Here is a 19707-nt window from a genome sequence, read left to right as displayed (position 1 = left end):
AAACCTGCTGTTGTCTTTTTGACATGCTCTCTCTCTACTACTTTCCATATGAATGAGCAACTTTTTCCTTACAGCAGGTGGTAACAGTTTGGCCCCCTTCATTTCCCCTCCAGGTGAGAATTATCTCAGCTTTTATCTTTACGTTAAACGCTGCAGCGAGCTATAGAACTGTGTGAGAGGAGTTTTGATGAAAGTGTACATCCGCTGCTGTGGATTTTTCCTCTGTCTGTGTGATGAGGTGAAATATGAGTTTCCTGTGAAGGAAACTGGGCAGAGACAGGTCTGCAGTCTGGGAAACATTTAGCCGCTAATGAGCCTGTGTGTGAGCAACTGCTGGCTGTGAGTGTGATTTTACAAATATATGAACGTGCATGCTTGTTATATTGATATTTGTAAATGATTGCTTATTTGGGGTGAGTTGATAGCCTTCATATTTTTTAAAGGGCCCTATTGTGCTCATTTTCAGGTTCATAATTGTATTTTTTGCCTCTAGTGTGACATGTTTTCAGCCCTAACACTTTTTCCCTCTATCCTTTTTATCTTATGTAATACTTATAAATACAAAATATAACTGCCTGTAAAAAAAAATGAAACGGGATCTTAATAATATAGCCATCATTTTTATTATTTGTTATTCAAATATAACATTTGTCCCACAAACATGAATTCACTGAATCATCCCACTAGAACATGTATAAGGCCTCTGTTAGTGTTCATTAAGAAAAGCTACAATTCACAGTTATATTTACACATTTCTACTTTGATACATGTATTACTCTTACTCTCAACCCCCCTCTACCTTCATAATCACACCTTACGATTACTTTTCATAATCATAATTAAACTCCCAGATTCTCAGTTGTTGTGCTGTTAAATACTGTAAAGCAAGAACAGCAGCAGCAGGTACTTTATTCTGCTTTTAACAGTGTCTCCAGTCCTTATATCCTCTGTGAGAACAACATGCTCTACATCAAATTTCCAAATGTTAATTAAGCCTAATTAATGTTAATTAAGCCTCATTAAATAATCTAATGTCATCTAAATGAAATCAAAAGTGAGGGATTACATGATAAGAACAATTAGGAAACAAGATTATGACTTTGCTGATCACGTCACTGCTGCTTCTTATCCAGTCACACAATCATCAATGTCTGCTTAGTCATGACGCGGCGTTTCTTGCATCGTGCGCGTGGTTCTTCACAGTGAAGTCCTCTCGCCCTGCACCAGGCGGCCTCTGAAGGCCCAGGTGTCCTGGGATTGTTAAAACAGTTAGTCAATTAATCAAAACAAACCTTCTGAGTATGTAGATTTGTACATGTTACCCCATACAACTGCATTATGTAACAAGGACAATCACTCAGTTTACTAACATAGGGTTAGACATTTCTAGAGGCAGATACATTGCACTAAGTACCTTAAAACTAAACAATGGGGGCTTTTTCCCCCCCCACTTAGCTTTAGCCAATTTGCTTATGCTTTATTAGACACATTGGATGAATTGTAAAAATAGATCACAATGACCTGCTACTTGGTGAGCGCATTCCACTTATTTCTGGGATGGTGGATGATAACTGTGCTCCTCCTAACACTAGAAATGATGAAGTTAGGCTGAGCATTGCATAACAAGTCTGCTAAGTGTAATTCTAACATTAAGTAGACCCTAATATCTGAGCTGTTGCTACATATTAGCATAAAACTGCCACCTGGTATGTAAATATCCAATCTGACTGTATCAAGTACATTCCTGTTGTGTTGTCACTTGTAGAAGGGAACGTTTTAAACATGTATGAATGTAGATGTCTGACCTGGAAGGTAATATCGTTGCCCAACGCGTACTTCCTGTTAGCGATGTCCTTCACCTCTTGCTCTATGTTTTCCTGGGTGGTTCCCTTCACATCAATGTAAAAGCAGTCAGCGCTGGCATAGTGGCAGGAGATGGCCTGGAAAAACACAATATTTACTTGAAATGTTTACAATTGCGTTATGATTAAATGTTTGCAGCATATGACCAATCACAAACAAGACTATATTTATTCTCCTCCGTAGAGGCTCTTTCCATCCATGGGTAGGTATACAGAGCTTTTATATGTGCAGGTGAACCCTGAAGTTACCCCACTTGAACCCTGCTTTGTAGTACAGGCCACAGGTGGATTATGGGTAGTGTAGTACCTTGCGGAAGCCCTGGGTCTGGTTCATGCCTGAGCCGTGGATCAGCAGCGGATGGAAGAAGACGGTGTCGCCCTTCTCCATCTCCAGGTGCACCCTGGGATGCTGCGGGTCGTAGCCACGCACTCCATGGTACATTTTGTTCACACCGCCCTGAGGAAATACAGGAAAGTTTAGTTACATATAGCAGGTGTTCTCATGTGTGTGTTCCTGTAGCAGGTGTTCTCGTGTGTGTGTGTGTGTTCCTGTAGCAGGGGTTTTCTCAGGTGTGTGTTTGAGTACCTCCCACTCTGGGTAGTCGTGCTCCTTCAGCGTGCCGGTGTGTGTCCCTGGCAGCACCACCAGGCAACCGTTCTGCCTGTCCACCTTCTCCATAGCCGTCCAGGCGCAGACGATCTTGTCTGCGGGGCGGAAGGGGAAGTAGTGCAGGTCCTGGTGCATCGGGTGGCGAGACGTCTTTTTCCCTGAATCAACAGTTGATAATTGTATGAGGCTTCCTATGATGCTTACTGATCCCAAAATGACACTGCTGTAGCTGGTTCTCCAGATAAACAGAAACCAGATTATTGTAAATATTTTTGAATAGCTGTATACCTGCATCAGGAGGTTTGTTGATGAGCATTGTATGCATTGCCATGATGTTGGGTCCAGTGAAGCACTCCACATACTGCAGAACCTGACATGCAAAAGCACATAACAGTTTAAATTATTTCAAATTCAAGCTTCTTTTTAAAGAAAAACTGTTATTATTAATATGTTGTATTCAAATTTTGATTACATTATCATAGTAATATATTTTTATTGGCAGGTTTTTTTGTTGAAGAGCTGTAATCCTCTTTCCTTGGACTGTGGGATTTCAGATATTTCCACAAGTGTGCACCATCGTCTACACAAAGTTGTTCTATGGATCTCTGTATAATATGTGTGTGTTTTTATACCTGTGGTAAGTTGCAGTATCGGAACAGTTCAGCATCTTCCTGGAAATCCTGGAGTTTGGAGACCGCTCTTTGATCCTGAACAAACTCTGACTTAGCGATGGCCACGTCCCTCATCACCATCAGACCGGGAACTTTCACTTCCTGCCGACAGATCCGTTCAAACGCACTCCTAAAGAACGCAGACGCACAAGAACCTTCATGCATCGGTAGATCTATAAGCTTTTTTACTGTGAATTCACAGATTGACATTTTATATGTAATAACTTTTCTTAAAGAGTACTGAGGATATAAGGGAAATGGGAAAGATAGGGAACAACTTGCAGCAAAGGGTCACTGCAGAAAGGACTGAGCCCCAGTATACGTGGTGCGTGCTCCACCAGGTCAGTAATATGTCATTCCAATACAAATATACAGCATATTGTTAGAAACTACATATGTCGTAAGTTTTCAATAATAGGTTCAATAAGCTTGTACGTTTCGGATGGTCACCTGAACCTGTCGATGTCCTCTTCAGGCACCAGATTCTTGATGAGGATGAAGCCATTTTCTTCATAAGAGAGTCGCTGATCTGGGGTCAGCAGGTCGGTATCCCAGCTATATCTACCAAAGAGAGATAACACGCAACAATATCAATGTGTGAGGTAAGGTTAGTCTGTGTGTTTGCTTGTGTGTGTGTAAAGAGATCTGAACCTTGATCTGTTTAGTTACACAAAGCTGCTTCTAACATGAACTGAGGTTACCTACTGTAACCCAGCTTCTATGAGTAAATGGCGCAGCCCTCTAAGGCTATCGCTATTGGGTTATCCCTCTGCGCCCCCGCGCAGCACTGAAACACTTGTAGTCCACGCCCACCCGCTAGGTGGGCCCCACCCTCGGGCCTCCTTCCGGTATAAGTAGGAAGGGGGCCCGGCAATCTGCTCCCATACAATATAACTTTTCTTCAGCTATTCGTAGAGCCAGTGGGGCCCAGCGCTTAGAGGGCTGCGCCATTTACTCATAGAAGCTGGGTTACAGTAGGTAACCTCAGTTCTATTTCGTATATGGCTTCGCCCTCTAAGGCTATCGCTATTGGGTTAAGGGCGAAGCATGATGTAGTCTGCGCCCCACTGGGTCCGCCCGGCACTAGAAGCACAGACACACCTGCTCAATAACACCCCCCTGCCTGTTGTGCCATGCGTAATGGCGCATCACCGTCCCTGGAACATAGCAAAACATGCCTGTCTTCCCGACGGGGTGAAGGCTGGGAACAATACATACCGGCCGCTGTGAGAAAGTAGAGACGAAGGTCCCACCTTGTCCTGCGATCATAGAGGGGGAACAGCAGCTCTCTGCGTATCAGACAGGTAGGAGAGCGCTCAGCTGGATCCCTGACGTCACGTCACTCACTCTGACCAGGCACTCCGTACAAAGTGTGTCAGAGGAAAAAGGAACATCCCTCTCATAAGAGGGGAAAAGGGCCGCTCTCCGTGTGCCGAGAGGCGCACAGCTGGATCCCTGACGTCACTCACTCCGACAGGACACCCAGTACAGGGTGCGTCAGAGAGGAATGGGAGACATCCCTCAAATAAAAATGAATAAATGAACAGGGAGAAGCCCAAAATGCAGCAGTGCAAATATCTTCCACTGACATTCCTCCGTGCAACGCCGTGGAGGAGGAAATTCCTCTGGTGGAGTGCGCCTTGATATTCTCCGGGGGCTCCACCCCAGAGGAGACATATGCCTGTGACACAGCCTCACACAGCCAGTGTGACAGCCGTTGTGCAGACCGAGGTTGCCCGATCGAGCGCTCTCTATAGTGCACAAACAGGCGCTGAGAACGGTGCCAGGCCGCCGTGCGCGCCACATAGCAAGACAGCGCGTGCACAGGACAGAGGAGATGAGACGTGGCTTCTTCCTCCGACCTGTAAGGAGGGGGGAATAAGCCAGCCAGGGTGATCACTCTTGACCTAAAAGAGTTGTGATGACCTTAGGCATGAAGCCGGGTTAGGCGTAAAACAGCTGAACTGCCATCTCCTTGGATCCGGAGAGCTGACGGAGCCACAGAGAGAGCAGACCAATCACTCACCCTTTTCTCTGATAGAGTCAAAAGTAGTACTACTTTGGCTGAAAACAGTTTAAGGGGAACCTGATCAGGTTCAAATGGGACTTTGCTTTAGTGCGCGTAACACCAAAGCCAAATCCCACTGAGGCGCCAGTGTGCGTGACACAGGTCTGAGTCTCCATACTCCTCGCATACAACGGCTGCTGCGTTCTGCGAGCCCCTCGGTTAAATTAGCCGGGAATATACATTGCTCTGATGGAGAGCAACGTGTGTGCGCGCCCAGAACAGCAGCCGCCTGGCTGCGTTCAGAAGCTGCGCAGATCGTACTCCTCCCTGGCGATTGAGGTAGGCTGCTTCCATAGCCGTGGCCTGTTGTCTGTGCAAATCAACACATGTTTGATTGTACAGCAACGGGGCGACTCCCCCGTTCTTTTCCGAGATTTAGAAAAATAGCGTGAGTAAACCGCGCAAGACACTGTTCCTGGGATAACGGTGTTTCTTGTATCCCATGGAACTGCTGGGGGGGGAGAGGCTTCTCTGTGATGTGCCGTAATGGTCGTCATGGTGACGAGCCACGCCATCGCCGCTGCCCGTGAGGCAAAAGGGCTGCGAGGGAGTTTCCACACGCTGCATTTCACTCCGTCTCTCATCATGAGGCGCGTACACGCCCAGAGGATGAGAGGTGTGTGTATGCTGTCCACACGAGGCGTTATAATGGTGCTCGTGGATTTATTATGACCGTGTGTAGGAGGCATATCTGGGACAGAGGAATGCCGCGAGCTCTGCAGTTTATAAACCAATAGGTTAAAAACAGCAGGCTTCTGCAGCGAATGAACCACCTCTGGAGTGTCCCCCTGTTGGAAGAGACCCAAGGGGATCATCACGTGACCAGCTGACGCCAACGCCGAGCAGCTGCGTCACGGAGAGGGCTGTGTGGGTTGTGACATGCCGGAGGAGAGCTGTCAGTTTCTCCACTCGCTGCCGCGAGAGCCGCGCTCTGCTGGCTGAGTTTAATTCCACTCCCAGATAAACATTTGTCTGAGAAGGAAGAGGACAGCTCTTCTTCCAATTTATTATGAAACCCAGGCTTTGACAGATGCGATACGAGATGTACCGTCTGTAAAGCGACTTCCTCCCTGGAGCGAGCCAGCAAATAGCAGGTCGTCCAGAGGAAACCACACTCTCATCCCTCCTCTGTGTAGGCTCCAGCCTTCTCTACACAAAAATGCAGGGTGTACCCTCTGCTGATCAGCCTGCTCATCCATCTGTCCATCAGACACACGCGCTGCCACTCCGAGAAACACTCTGAGAGCGGGCACACATGCTCGAGATGTGTTGTGGTCGTCATGGCGACGAGCCACGCCAGAGTCCTCGCCGCCGCTGCCCGAGGCAACCCAAGGTGGGCCTAGAGCGAAAGGGCTGTGAGGAGGCCTCCACACGCTGCATTTCACTCCGACTCTCATCATGAGGCGCGTACACGCTCAGAGGATGAGTGGAGGTGTGTGCAGTGACATCCACATGAGGCGTTACCACGGCGCTCATGGGCTTATTGCGACCGTGTGTAGGTGGCGTATCTCGGACAGAGGAATGCCGCGAGGTCTGTGGTTTAATAACCAAAAAGTCATAACCACCAGGCCTCTGCAGCGAACCCTGCTGCCTACTAATCAACAGATTGGAGGCAGCTGGCGTAGTTACCGCTCTGCAGCTTATTAATCGATAGATTAAAATGCGCAGGCTTTTGTAACGAACCCTGCTGGCTATTAACCGATAGGTTATAGGCAGCTGGTTCTCATCCATGCTGCGATCCTCGCCTGGGAGACAGCCACGGCTGCGCACAGCGTGAGTGCCGTGCTGGCCGCCTTGCCGATCTCCTCCGCCTCCTCTGGTGCCACGGTGGTGGACCGCTCCACCAGCGTAACCACCGAGTTGGCCAGCAACGCGATGTTGTTTGCCACCACAGACGCCTGAAACGCACATTGGTGCGCCCGGTCAGCCTGGCGGGCGACATACTGGTCCTTGGGTGAGGCCAACATAGGGCGCCGTCCGGCGATCAAGTTGGCCTGCCTAACCCCAAAGAACGCCGTCAAGCTCGGCTCCAGAGCGGGGGTGGTTGGAAAACCCTCCTCTGTGAATCCCTCCACCCTAGTGAAGGGAACAAAGGTGGCCACCGGAGCCCTCAGGGTCGCCGCTGCCCCCTCCTGGTACCTCCTAATGGCGGGGAAGCGCGGCCAGATCGGGTCACTCCTGCCCGTCTGAACCCGGGAAAACACTCCGGCCATGTCGTCCAGAGCCACCCTCTCCCGTCCTAGGGGAACGGGGAGACCTTTGCATGCTGCTGCTTTGCCGATTATCTCCGGCAGCTCCAGCATAATGCCACCCAACGCCGGTAGCGCCGTGGCCACGGAGAAGGGGACCGCGTGCTCGGCCGCCACACCCGTACCTCGCTCCGACCCCATCTCCCCCGTCCAGGGGGGAGGGGAGAGCCGCATCGCGAGCCATGGAGGGAGACAGGGTAGGAGTCGTCCGACTCCTGCCCCGCACTCGGCTCCAGAGACAGGCCGTCGTCCCTGTTCTGGACGGGCCAATCGTCCTCCTCAGCCACAGCAGCTAGAGCGTCCGCTCTTCGCTTCCTGTCGGCTGACGGGAGACGGGCACAATGCGAACAAGCGACCTGCTGGCTGAGAGCCGCGTCCGCGTGCTCTGGCCCCAGGCAGGATTCGCATATCGCGTGTAAGTCATAGCTCATGATGTACCCCGTCTTACATGAGGGACAATCACGGACACAGTTGTTGTTCATGACTTGACTTTTCCTGTGCTTCAGTACTGTGCTGGTTGCTGAAGAAAAGAGGGAGCAGATTGCCGGGCCCCCTTCCTACTTATACCGGAAGGAGGCCCGAGGGTGGGGCCCACCTAGCGGGTGGGCGTGGACTACAAGTGTTTCACTGCTGCGCGGGGGCGCAGAGGGATAACCCAATAGCGATAGCCTTAGAGGGCGAAGCCATATACGAAATAGAACTGGCTTCAAGCTATTATAGAAATAGGGCTTGTTTATTTGTTGAAGTGACTGCATCATCAGCTATTAAAATGCACACAGATAGCAGAACAGTGAGAAATTATTTATTATTTATATATTTGTCAGGGACAATGTCAAAACATCTGTATGGTTACAATCAGTGGCGGTTCTAGACCAATTTGGCCAGTTCTTTTCTGAGGGGGGCACATTAAATGCAGGACGAAAAAGAGAACTAGACAGTATGAAGCAGAGGTGGGACCAAGTCATTGTTTTGCAAGTCCGAGTCAAGTCTCAAGTCTTTGCGCTCAAGTCCGAGTCAAGTCTCAAGTCTTTGTGCTCAAGTCCAAGTCGAGTCTCAAGTCAGGTTGGGCAAGTTCAAGTCAAGTCCAAGTCCTAAACTTTGACACAACGAGTCATAAACAAGTCATTATGTGTTTTTCACCAAATGTAAGACATCGATCAACAGAATAATACTTTTGCTCTTTATCAGTCACATTAATCATTTAATAATCAATTTTCTCTCTGCTGGTAAAGTAACATGTTTTTTTTCTATTTTAAGAGGGATCAGTAAGGTAAGGCTACCGTGACGGTTTGATTCAGAAGGAGTTTAATGTATAAGATCCCTGATGTTGAGGTGACCAGAATGTTTATTTCCACTGTGTACAACATGTTATAAGGGACCCACAATATATCTTTATGCAAGGGATAATGTGCAGCGAGGCGGTCTCTATGGGGAAAATAACACCTGCATCTAGATCCCTCTGCAGGTGGTACTTTAACTATATTTTGATGCTAATACTTTTCTACTTTTACTTGTAACATTTTGAATGCAGGACTTTTTTTTATTGTAACCGAGTATTCCTACACTCTGGTGCTTTTGTACTCAAGTACAAGATCTGAACTTCTCCCACCTCTGACAGTAAATCCTGAGTGGTTACCAAAATAAAGGTAACTAAAAAAGGTTATTTTCATTTTACAAATCCTGCACTTAGCTTTGCTTTCTCCATTATCATTGAAATGCAGCCAGATGCTGCTTCTTTTTTCGGTTTTCGCTAATTTCTTGACTTTTTCCAATCCGTCTCCCCGTCACTCTGTGCAGCTGGCCTGTACCACTACACCTTATGTGCCCCCCACCCTTCTTTCACATAATGGTATGATCCTAGTGTGTCCTCGCATATGATTGGCCGCTTGGTAGCCCAGCTAAATAAAGTCCCGCCCCTGCCTGCAAGGATTCTCAGCAAGAGTAGGAGCGGCTGAAGATTCTGCTCTCCCAGACGGAAGTCTTTTCTTCTAGCGGCAGCTCGCGATCGGCGTGTTGGAGACCTCTGAATTAAATGATCAAGTCACCTCCAGTCAGAAGGCTCGAGTCCAAGTCAAGTCCCGAGTCATTGGTGTTCAATTCCAAGTCGAGTCGCAAGTGTTTTGTGATTTTGTCAAGTCGAGTCTCAAGTCATCAAATTGGTGACTCGATTCTGACTCGAGTCCAAGTCATGTGACTCGAGTCCACGCCTCTGGTATGAAGTAATTGGGCATAAGAAAACAATGCAATACAGTTATTGGTATTTGTTTCAGTACACTTATTTATTTCAGATAGATCTTATAGTTATTACTGTTAGCTTCAGCTTAAGTTATAGTGCAATGTTTGCACTAACACCATATGTATATAAAAATAAAGGCAATGAACAGTTACATCTCTACTTTACATAAGGGTGTCTGCACAATCTCACATTACAGAAACAAAATCCTGCGGTTTTTGGCAAACCGAGTACCAGAAAATATACATTTAAAAAAAACTAAAAAAAACTTTTCATTGTTAGGGGGGGCCCCTGGCCCCCCTAGAACCGCCCCTGGTTACAATACTTAAATACAGTTAGATGTTTTGCATTTAATATATCTCCACAATAGTGACATCACTATGTAACACTAGCGCTTTTATTGGCTAGTGCTATGGGGCGGGACATCTCTAATCACAACAGAGCCTACCAGCTAACCAATCAGAGCAGACTGGGCTCTGGTTTCAGACAGAGGGTGAAAAGAGGTGATGCAGCACAGGCAGTATGAGAGAAATAAAGAACTTCTGAACATTAAAGCATGTAAACATGTCACAGTCGAGGCACAAAATATAAATATGAACCTGAAAGTGAGCATAATATGTTGTCTTTAAAATTAGGGGGTAGACTACCTACTCATAACAGAGTTCATACAGTTTATGGTCCTACCTGAGTCTCTGAGGGTAGCTGGAGTTGAAGCTCAAAGCACCAGTCGTTTCAGCTCTCTGAACAAACCAGTAAAGGAAACGAGACAGCAGCAGAAACAATTTACCTTTAAGCAAAGGTAGAATATAAAGCAAATAGTCTTCCACTGACCTAAAACCAGACTAACGTTAGCCTCCTGAGTTATTCTAAGCTATTATCTCCAACAAACAGATAGATAAATAGATACATGTTTACATTTCAACCTTTAGCCTACATACTGCTAACAGCCTCGTTTAAATAACGGCGTCATTGTCACAGTGCCTTTGTTATAAACGCTAAAAGACGCATTCATAGTTAGCTGCAGAGGCCTTCAGTGGTACTCCCGGTCCCCGGTCTAGCCCACCAAAGCAGCCCACGAATAATGCTCAGTTGTCGGGTACTGTCTGCTCTGCGCAGCCCCCGGTGATCCCACACAGAGAATAAAAGGATACGATGTCGGCAGGTGGTCGGTCGAGATGGTTGATTAGCAGTCGGAGTCTCTCCGCAGCGCGAGACATGTTGAATCGGGTTGTATCCCGGTGTGATCCGGTAAACAGCGATATGGAGTGGAGGTAGCAGGTGACCGGGCAAAGGGCAGACTGACAACAACCACTCCACCGTCACCCACTGCGGGTTATGAGAGGTCAGTAGGCTAAAAGTCCTGCAATCAAAATGTTGCTCAAGTTAAAAAAGCATCTGGCTAAGCATCAAATATTCTTAAAGTACCAAAATTACTCATTATGCAGATTGGCCCATTACAGAATACTATATTATATATTTGTGTTATAATTATTGATGCTTAATGTGTTTATCAAAGCTGGTTAAGGTGAAGCTTTTTTAAATTAGTTTATGCTGCAAGGTGGCTTGTGAATATGACTGACTGCAAAGTAACTTATTATATTAAATAAATGTAGTGGAGGAAAAGTACAACACTTACCTCTGAATTCTAGTGGGTAGGTTCAAGGCTTTTATTAGTCATACGTACACAGCTACAGTGTAGGCCTAGTAGTAGTAGTAGTAGTAGTAGTAGTAGTAGTAGTAGTAGTAGTAGTAGTAGTCACAACATATATTGAATAAAGTAACTACAGTTTTTATCCAGCAGGTGGCGCCCCACAAACACAATTCTACTAAATGTTAGTTATGTAGTTATTAGTAATCGGTCCAATATATGCCCAATATAGACTGTTTCTGTGTGTGTTTTCCAGATTGGCTAATAGTAAATATATAATTTAAAGTAGGGAAGGAGAAATGCAATATTCATAACCTTCTTTTCAACTTAATTTTTTTTTACCATGGTATTGTAAATTGTAAACGGTAAGCACATAAACAACCATCTAATAATATACATTTATTTTCAAAATGAATCGTTTGAGCATATTTTGCTAACATTTAAAACGAGACACATTTATAACCTTTTTATTTTGTCAAACCCTTCTAAAAGATGATTGAAGTATTTATGGTATGGTTAGTTTTTCTTAATTAAATACTTGAATGTCCAATATTTAATTGAAGGCTGACTGGAGAAAAGGAAAAACTGCATATTGAAACATTTCTACAATATTTATTGTTAGACCACTGAAAATGTACAATGTTGCAAAGTTATGAGTTACAATAAGCAGCATAAAGGGAAGCTATTTCAATAAAGATACCATTGTTTCGTGTATCTGCATTTCCTCCTGCTTCCCTCAGCTTCGTCAAGCTAACTACAGTTCGCTTATTAGAGCGGAAACGGGTTGATCATGTTTTAAAATTACACATGATATAATGTAATACTACGATGAAATACGTATAACTGCTACTATAGTTTTTTTTAATATATATAATTGTATTTTACTGTATTATTAGGGGTTTAATTACATCACATTCACTTGCTCCAGAAAATAAATGAGATACCAAAAACTACCACTGGTAAAAACTACTACTTCGATCCATTTATGCATGTGTATGTAGCCTTTATTGACCTATACATATTTAAATAATTATTAATTAAGGGCTCTTTTGTTTTGAGAACGTTGATCTCTTAAGTTGTGATGTCATAATGTTCTTATTTTTTAAAGGGAACCGGAAGACCCGCTGCGTGGTGTTTGATGTCAGCTTGCATTCCCCTCCGGTGTCGACAGAGGATCCTCCTCCAGCCTCTGTGAACTCTTCTCCCCGCCACACAAACGACATTTTGGGGGTTCGGTCTCCAGCTCTCCTTCCTCACACCCCACACATTTCCCGGTGTGTGTCGGAGGATAATAACGTTTTTATCAGTGTTTGGGAACGAAACCGACCTCGGACTGAACCGTGCTCCTTCAGTGGGCGGATAAAGCGGAGGAGGGCATCCGGGCCTGGCTGCTCCGGAGAGTCGACTTCAAACGACGGAATTCACCATTTTCAGGTAAATGGCGACAAATGCATTTTTGTTGATAACACCCTGACTGTCCGATATTGGACGCTACATTTCGGGCAGGCCACTAAGTAAGTAAATCTCAATACAGGGGAAACCACAGCTGAAGAATATACAGACTTTAGCTATTTTTTAAAAATTGTATCTTTATCCATTTTTAAAGCTTCGGTTTGACTATGTTGTACAGCTGGTGTTGTTATGGTCGCGCCTCACATATTAAACATAACATCTCCTACAGTATGTCGCTTTATTGGGTGCCAATATTTTGGTTTGTTTACCTCATATATTAGCAGCCAGTCTTGAGTGCCACATTTAAATGGAATTTTAAGGGAGAGAAGATGATTTCTGCATCATTAGTGTGATTTCTGTGCAATCAATTAACACCAATAGGTCTAATGAAGGAATTTCATTAGCACACCAGAAGAAGCAGCTACAAAAAGCCTACTGTAAAGTCAAAGCATGTAATTGCACTGCAGACACACCAAAGACATGCAAATAAACCTCTTCATTGATCTCTTTTCAATAACCACGGACTCATGGTGTCAACACCAGATTCTACTTTATCACATGGATTTTTGTAAACAGTGTCATTTACCTTTCACACATTCAAACCAGCACATTAACATGTGTTAAAACGGTTTCCTGATATGATTTATATATATATATTGCTGTTGGAAATGCATTTAGTTTGGAATTACCCTTCAAGCATTTAAAATGATATTGCATATTCTGCTTGTTACTGAGACAAAACTATGTTGTTTTTAGCCATCTCCAGTGTATGGTATATCCAACAGAACAAAAATGCACCATCCTGTAAACTGTGAGATGAGTTGTTGTTTTCTAAAATGGTTTCTTAACCACTACAATTTTTAAACGTGTCAATATATGATCTAAAGAAATTGGATACAGAATGAGTGGGCATGGCAGTTGTCAATCATTATATATTATTAGCATTATTTGATCTCTGTTTGAATCAACAACAGATAACTGTCTATAGTTACATCGACCACCAATCATCCATTTCTGCAGCAAAGCACCCATTCTAGCTTCTTTTCCACTTCCTGTTTGACCTGGATTTACTTCCACTGCCCTTCATATGTAACAACTTGTGTGTGTGTGTGTGAGAGAGAGAGAGAGAATGTGTGTGTGTGAGAGAGAGAGTGTGTGTGTGTGTGTGCGTGAGAGAGAGAGAATGTGTGTGTGTGTGAGAGAGAGTGTGTGTGTGTGTGTGTGCGTGAGTGTGGCCTAGCATTACTATACTTGTGGGGACCTAAATCTGTTTACAGTCACGTGTGGGGACTCGCCTCCCTTATGGGGACACATTGGAGGTCCCCATGAGAGGAATCATTAATTTTAGGGTGAAGACTTGGTTAGGTTTAGGATTAGGGTTAGGGTTAGGTTAAGGGTAAGGGTTAGGCATGTGTTGGTTATGGTTAAGGTTAGGATAAGTCTCCAGGAAATGCATGTAAGTCAATGTAATGTCCCCTGAAGTGATGTATGCGTGTGTGAGTGAGTGTGTGTGTGTGAGCGTGTGTGAGCGTGTGTGACGTATTGACCCACATTCATATCTAGGCTGTGGGATGTGGGAGTAATGCGCCCACAGAGGGTAAAGTAGGCCGTATTGCAGCGCCTGTATTGATCTGTGTCTGCATTACGTCATATACGGTACAGCAGTGTGCTGTGAATATGTGTGTTCACATATACACACTTTTTCTCTTGGGACTGATGGATCAGAATAGATACATTAAAGTGCCATGTGACATGTCACTGATTTGTTTTAAATGTCCTTTGGTAGGAACACATCTGGCGGAAAGCCTGGCAGATTTGTATTACTATTTTGTAAACGTTATTTATCATTACACTGAAAAATAGATTGGAATTGTGATGCATTCAATGTTAGTGTGAGGCTGTCGTCTTCCATACTGTATACTCCATACTAAACTGCACGAGCCCTGTCACCACATTGCAATATATTCAAGTTATAGCCAAACATAATTGTAATATTAAGTACTAGGGCTGCACGATATTGAAAAAAAACTGACATTGCGATATTTTTTTCCCCTGCGATATATATTGCGTTTTTTTAATCTATATTTAGCCGGATGAAGGATTTTAGTCACGGACGTCTGGATCTTAACTGGTTGACTCATCATACCTTAAGTCATGATCTAATATGTCATGATAATGCATGTTGCTTCCCCTCAAATAAGGGGGTTCATCTGTGAATGAAGAAGAGAAGAACCTTTTTGTATCCAAAATAGTTCCAGATGGCAGATGTTGCTTTTCTTTTTGGAAGTAAATCTTCATTCTCGCCGGTATTGTCCTCCTGTTCCTCGCTCATTTTTTACCGGTGTTTTGATGGTCTGCAAACTAGCAAGGCGGGGCCTGCTGTGATCTGATCAAGAATGATTGTGATTGGTGGTTTGCTGTGCATGCAGAGCCGGCATATCACTCACTCAAGTACCCCTGACATGAGAGCCGCGCAAGTTTTCCTTTTTTAGCAAGCAGCAAAATAATTGTAACATGACGTGTTTGAGTGAATGTACCTACTTAATATCGCACGTCCTAAAAAAAATAAAAATAATGTATAATTTTTTTTATAAAATCGCACGTCTCTGCGATGTGAATATCGCGCATATCGCGGTTATCGCCGACACGATATATCGTTCAGCCCTATTAAGTATTAAACTGTACTAAAAAATGTATAATCTGAGGTTCAAAGCATTGTTGTATCCCAGCATGCTTTGCAGCAGATCTTAGTGCTATGTGGATCAGCCTTGAAAAACACTGTTGCTATGGGCAACAAGGCCAGCAGTCCTCTTTTTGATCCTCCTGTTTACATAACTCCAACTTGTGCACTGTTTATTGATCTGAGAGGTATATATGTGTGCATGTGTGGATGTGTGTGAGATAACCTGTTTACATCATGCTTCTCAGTGTATGTGTGGGTTTGTGTTCATAGATTTGGATTAGTGCTACTATACAATATTTAAGATCTTTCCCGCCTTTTCTCATTGGCTGGTAAATGATGACACGCACTCCCTGTTTACCGTATCCTGTTTCACCTGAGGACGTTAAATGCAGTAGAATGTAACTAAATCTGAGATGAGAGCTTGCTAACGGCCCCTGGGGCTGATGGGAACATTTCTCTCTGCCACAGGGTGGGTATCATGGAGGTGAAGTAGTAATTATTGGCTTTTTTGGGGTCTGACTAATTCTAGGGATCCAGAAGGAATACAATTAGAGTGGGCCGGGTGCAGCAAGAACACACAATTACACACATTCATAGACATATTAACACACACACACACACAACACACACACACACACACACACACACACACACACACACACACACACACACACACACACACACACACACACACACACACACACACAAATAAATTGACCTGCAGGTCATTCATTACTTTCCTTCATGTGGTGAGCACTCACTGTAAACTCCAGTGGTGTCGTGTCACAGTAAAGATGCTGAAATATTTATCACACACACACACACACACACACACACACACACACACATACACACACACACACACACACACACACCCCGATGAACCCAAACTAACCTTACTTTAAACCTAAAATTGACCTAATCAACAATCATAGGTTATAAAAGGAGGTTTTAATGTGCACACAAACCTAAAAGACAAATACACAGTGGCACGGTGCGAGTGCCAGATACAGTCAGCTGTGAATCTGACGCTCAGTACATCCTGTCCTACACAACTCTCACCATCTGCCTGCTACTCTCAAACTATTTTTGCAAGCCGTCTCGCAGACAATTCAATTCTTATTGGGCTCTTATTCAGTTTGAACCTCAGCTGTGGGATTTCATGAAGGACACTGTAACTTTAAACTCCAGTTTCAGTCAAAACTAAATTAGTTTCCTTTTTAATATTAAGTAAGAGTCTCTGTTTTCCCCGGCTGGTTAATCAATGCCTGGCAGACAGGCGCTTTCTAGAATCAGTGCCAACAAACAGTCGTGAAAATTGAAACACCATCGAAGCCCAGAGAGAAAAGGCAGATCTTGTTGCTTGTTAACTAAGCCATTAGAAATACATTTTACAGAAGTAATTGCTCGATGTATCCCTCATTCATCTGAGGTTTTATTTCTCCCAAGCTCTTCACTGTTCTAAGCATCTCATTCATCTTTTTCTGAAGGGTCAGACCAATTCCAGGGAAGTGTTGTTTAGTACACTTGCACACATTTATAATCTGGTTTAATCAGATTAACGCAACATGTGCAGTGATAGCAGTTGTAGTTCAGAAGACTCAGGACACCTACCTCGGGAAGTCATTTGGTTTGATCCAAACTAAAAGGGCCAATGTGAAACCTCCCCTGACATTGGTCTGGACCAAACAGTGTAGCCTTGTTCCGCAAATGGGGTCTCTGTGGGGATAGAATTGAGCCGTGGTTTGCTTCAAACTATTTTGGCTAATTGATCGGAAGTTTTTCCTGTAAGAAGATTACGTCTATTGGAAGAACACGGCTGCCATTATCACATGGCACCAAAGATAGAAAGTAGATAAAAGCCTTCCTTCATAAATGTTGCAGTGCGGCCAGAAATAGAAAAAGCCTACATACGTTTCAGGTGGCAGGTTTGTGGTTTCCGATATGGTCTGTTGTCAGGGTGTGAAAAGTGATTTTAATAATGGCAAAACAGATTTAAAGGTCCCATGTCATGGCCATTTCGACTGATCATAATTCCATTGTTGAGGTCTACTAGAATAGATTTATATAATGCAATTTTCCAAACTCACATTGGTTTCTCATACAGCATCCCCGGTTCGTATGTGTATTCACTCTCTGTCCTAAACGGCTTGCTGGAGCTCCTGCTCCCCCCTCCCTATGAGCCCACTGTGCTCTGATTGGTCAGCTCGCCCACTCTGTTCTGATGAGTCCACCACCGTTACAGCGGAACATCAGTGATTATGTGTTACAATGGCGTTAGCAACCAGAAAATGACACCAGTAAGGACAAACCGATGAGAATGCTGCGTGGGGTCTGGGTGTAGTGTTAGTGGGACGTTGCGCGGCTCGCTGCTGCGATTGATTGATTGATTGATTGAAAAGTTTATTAACAGCTTGTATATTGGGTACAGTACAGTACAGCTCAAAACATACAATTGTTAAGGGGATGCAGACCAGAGAAAGACTTTCGTCTTGTTTACATCAGGGTCCCCCATTTCCAATTCATCATATCATTTAAGACATATTTGACATACAGATTAACAGCTTATTTACAATTTACATACAGGTGGTTTTTTACATACAGATTGCTTATTTACAATTTTCATTTTAGATTTCGTTCTAATACATCCTAACCGGACATTTAAGACATACCAAGTCTACAGATATACAGTTAGTAACAGAGTCTAAAATGCGAGTATATACATAGATGGGGGGGGGGGGGGGGGAAGCTGTCCATTGACGACAGGTTGAGATTTGTACCATTACCGGGGCCAGTTTTGCAATGCTCTCCCCCGAAGGTGCTCTTTAAGAGAGGTTTTAAAGGTAAGTATAGTTTTACTTTCCTTTACAGTTGTGGGAAGAGCGTTCCACCTTGATGTGGCATAATTGCGAAACGTCTATTCCCCCTTTTTTGTGCCAAATCTGGGTTTCACATGATTTGTGGAGCTCCCTCTGGTGTTATGATCATAGTATTCCTTGACCTTTGGGAAGAATTTTGACATGTACATGGGTACCATAGAGGTGTAGTGGATCTTGTAGACCAGGCCCATTGCAAGTAGCTGTACTCTGTCGTCTACTCTAAGCCATCCTAGGTTGTCAAAGTGGGCAGAAGTGAGGTGGGTTCTAGATGAAAGGTCAAGCAGTAGTCTGACCAGTTTATTTTGCGATGTTTGAAGTTTTATTTTTAGCGCCTTGGAGGTGCTATGGTACCATGACGTGCAAGCATAGTCATAGTACCCTTGAATGAGTGCTCCTGCCAGAGTTTTCAGGGTGTTTTTGTTTACCAGAGAGGAGATCCGGTATAGGAATCTAGTTCTTTGATTGACTTTTTTTATTACATTGGATGCCATTTTGTCACAGGAGAGGTTAGCCTCAAGAATAGATCCTAGGTATGTAATTTATTTCTTACTTGTGACAATAATGTCACCCACTGCAACTGAGAAGTCGTCGGATTTGCTGAGATTATGTTTCGAACCGAAGAGAATGGACTCTGTTTTACCCAGGTGTAATGATAATTTATTATCGGCGAGCCAGGTGCAGATTCTGCCGAGCTCGGAGCTGAGGGTTTTTTCAACCTGCAACCTGTTCCTGTCAGAGACCAGCAGGGCTGAGTCGTCCGCGAACAGGAACAAGTTGCAGTCACATGCTGATGACATGTCATTTGCATAAATTAGGAACAGTAACGGACCTAATATGCTTCCTTGTGGAACACCACAGCTCACTGGGAGGGGGGGGGACAGAGTACCGTTTACCTCCACCATCTGTTCTCTCCCCTCCAGGTAGGATTGCATCCAGCTCACCGATAGTTTATCAAAACCAATTGCTTTTAGCTTGTCAATCAGAATGGGGTGATTGACAGTGTCGAAAGCCTTTTGTAGGTCCAGCATCACCATGCCGCAGTACTTGCCCTCGTCCACCTCTTGTTTGATGTGGTCGCTCAAATAAAGAAGGCATGTGTCAGTGGAGTGGGATGTTCTAAAGCCAGATTGAAATTCATAGATTAGTTTCTTTTCCGTGAGGTACTTTTCGACCTGTTCATATACTATTTTTTCCATGACTTTCGAGATGGAGGTAAGTATAGAAACAGGGCGGTAGTTGCCTCGGTCCAATTTGCTGCCCTTTTTGTGCAGGGGGGTTACTCTTGCCATTTTTAAGTCTTTGGGTACTTTTCCCTGTTTTATGGAGAGGTTAATTATGTGAGCTATGACTGG

At 44.4% G+C, this 19707-nt stretch overlaps 2 protein-coding genes across 2 annotated transcripts in view; one reads left to right on the top strand and one right to left on the bottom strand.

Moving 5' to 3' along the window:
- Positions 1-600: 600 nt before the first annotated feature.
- phyh (phytanoyl-CoA 2-hydroxylase) lies at positions 601-11010 on the bottom strand. The gene is made up of 9 exons (XM_034217720.1): positions 10845-11010; positions 10378-10433; positions 3594-3704; positions 3105-3273; positions 2761-2842; positions 2449-2630; positions 2170-2319; positions 1806-1940; positions 601-1251 (listed from the first exon to the last, which is right to left on the bottom strand). Exons 1-9 carry the CDS (start codon positions 10908-10910, stop codon positions 1198-1200), a joined length of 1005 nt encoding a protein of 334 aa, XP_034073611.1. The 5' UTR covers positions 10911-11010; the 3' UTR covers positions 601-1197.
- Positions 10848-19707, top strand: part of LOC117547167 (cyclin-dependent kinase 17-like) — a 35415-nt gene continuing 26555 nt past the window's right edge. Inside the window, exons 1-2 of the mRNA XM_034217719.1 lie at positions 10848-11035; positions 12450-12775. The gene's annotated coding sequence lies outside the window, so the exon portion shown is untranslated. The remainder of the gene's footprint in view (positions 11036-12449; positions 12776-19707) is intronic.

The sequence above is a fragment of the Gymnodraco acuticeps genome, unplaced genomic scaffold (assembly GCF_902827175.1).
Source record: "Gymnodraco acuticeps unplaced genomic scaffold, fGymAcu1.1, whole genome shotgun sequence".
Taxonomy (NCBI): domain Eukaryota; kingdom Metazoa; phylum Chordata; class Actinopteri; order Perciformes; family Bathydraconidae; genus Gymnodraco; species Gymnodraco acuticeps.
The sequence above is the reverse complement of the archived record's forward strand: the minus strand, read 5'-3'. Positions and strand labels throughout refer to the sequence as shown.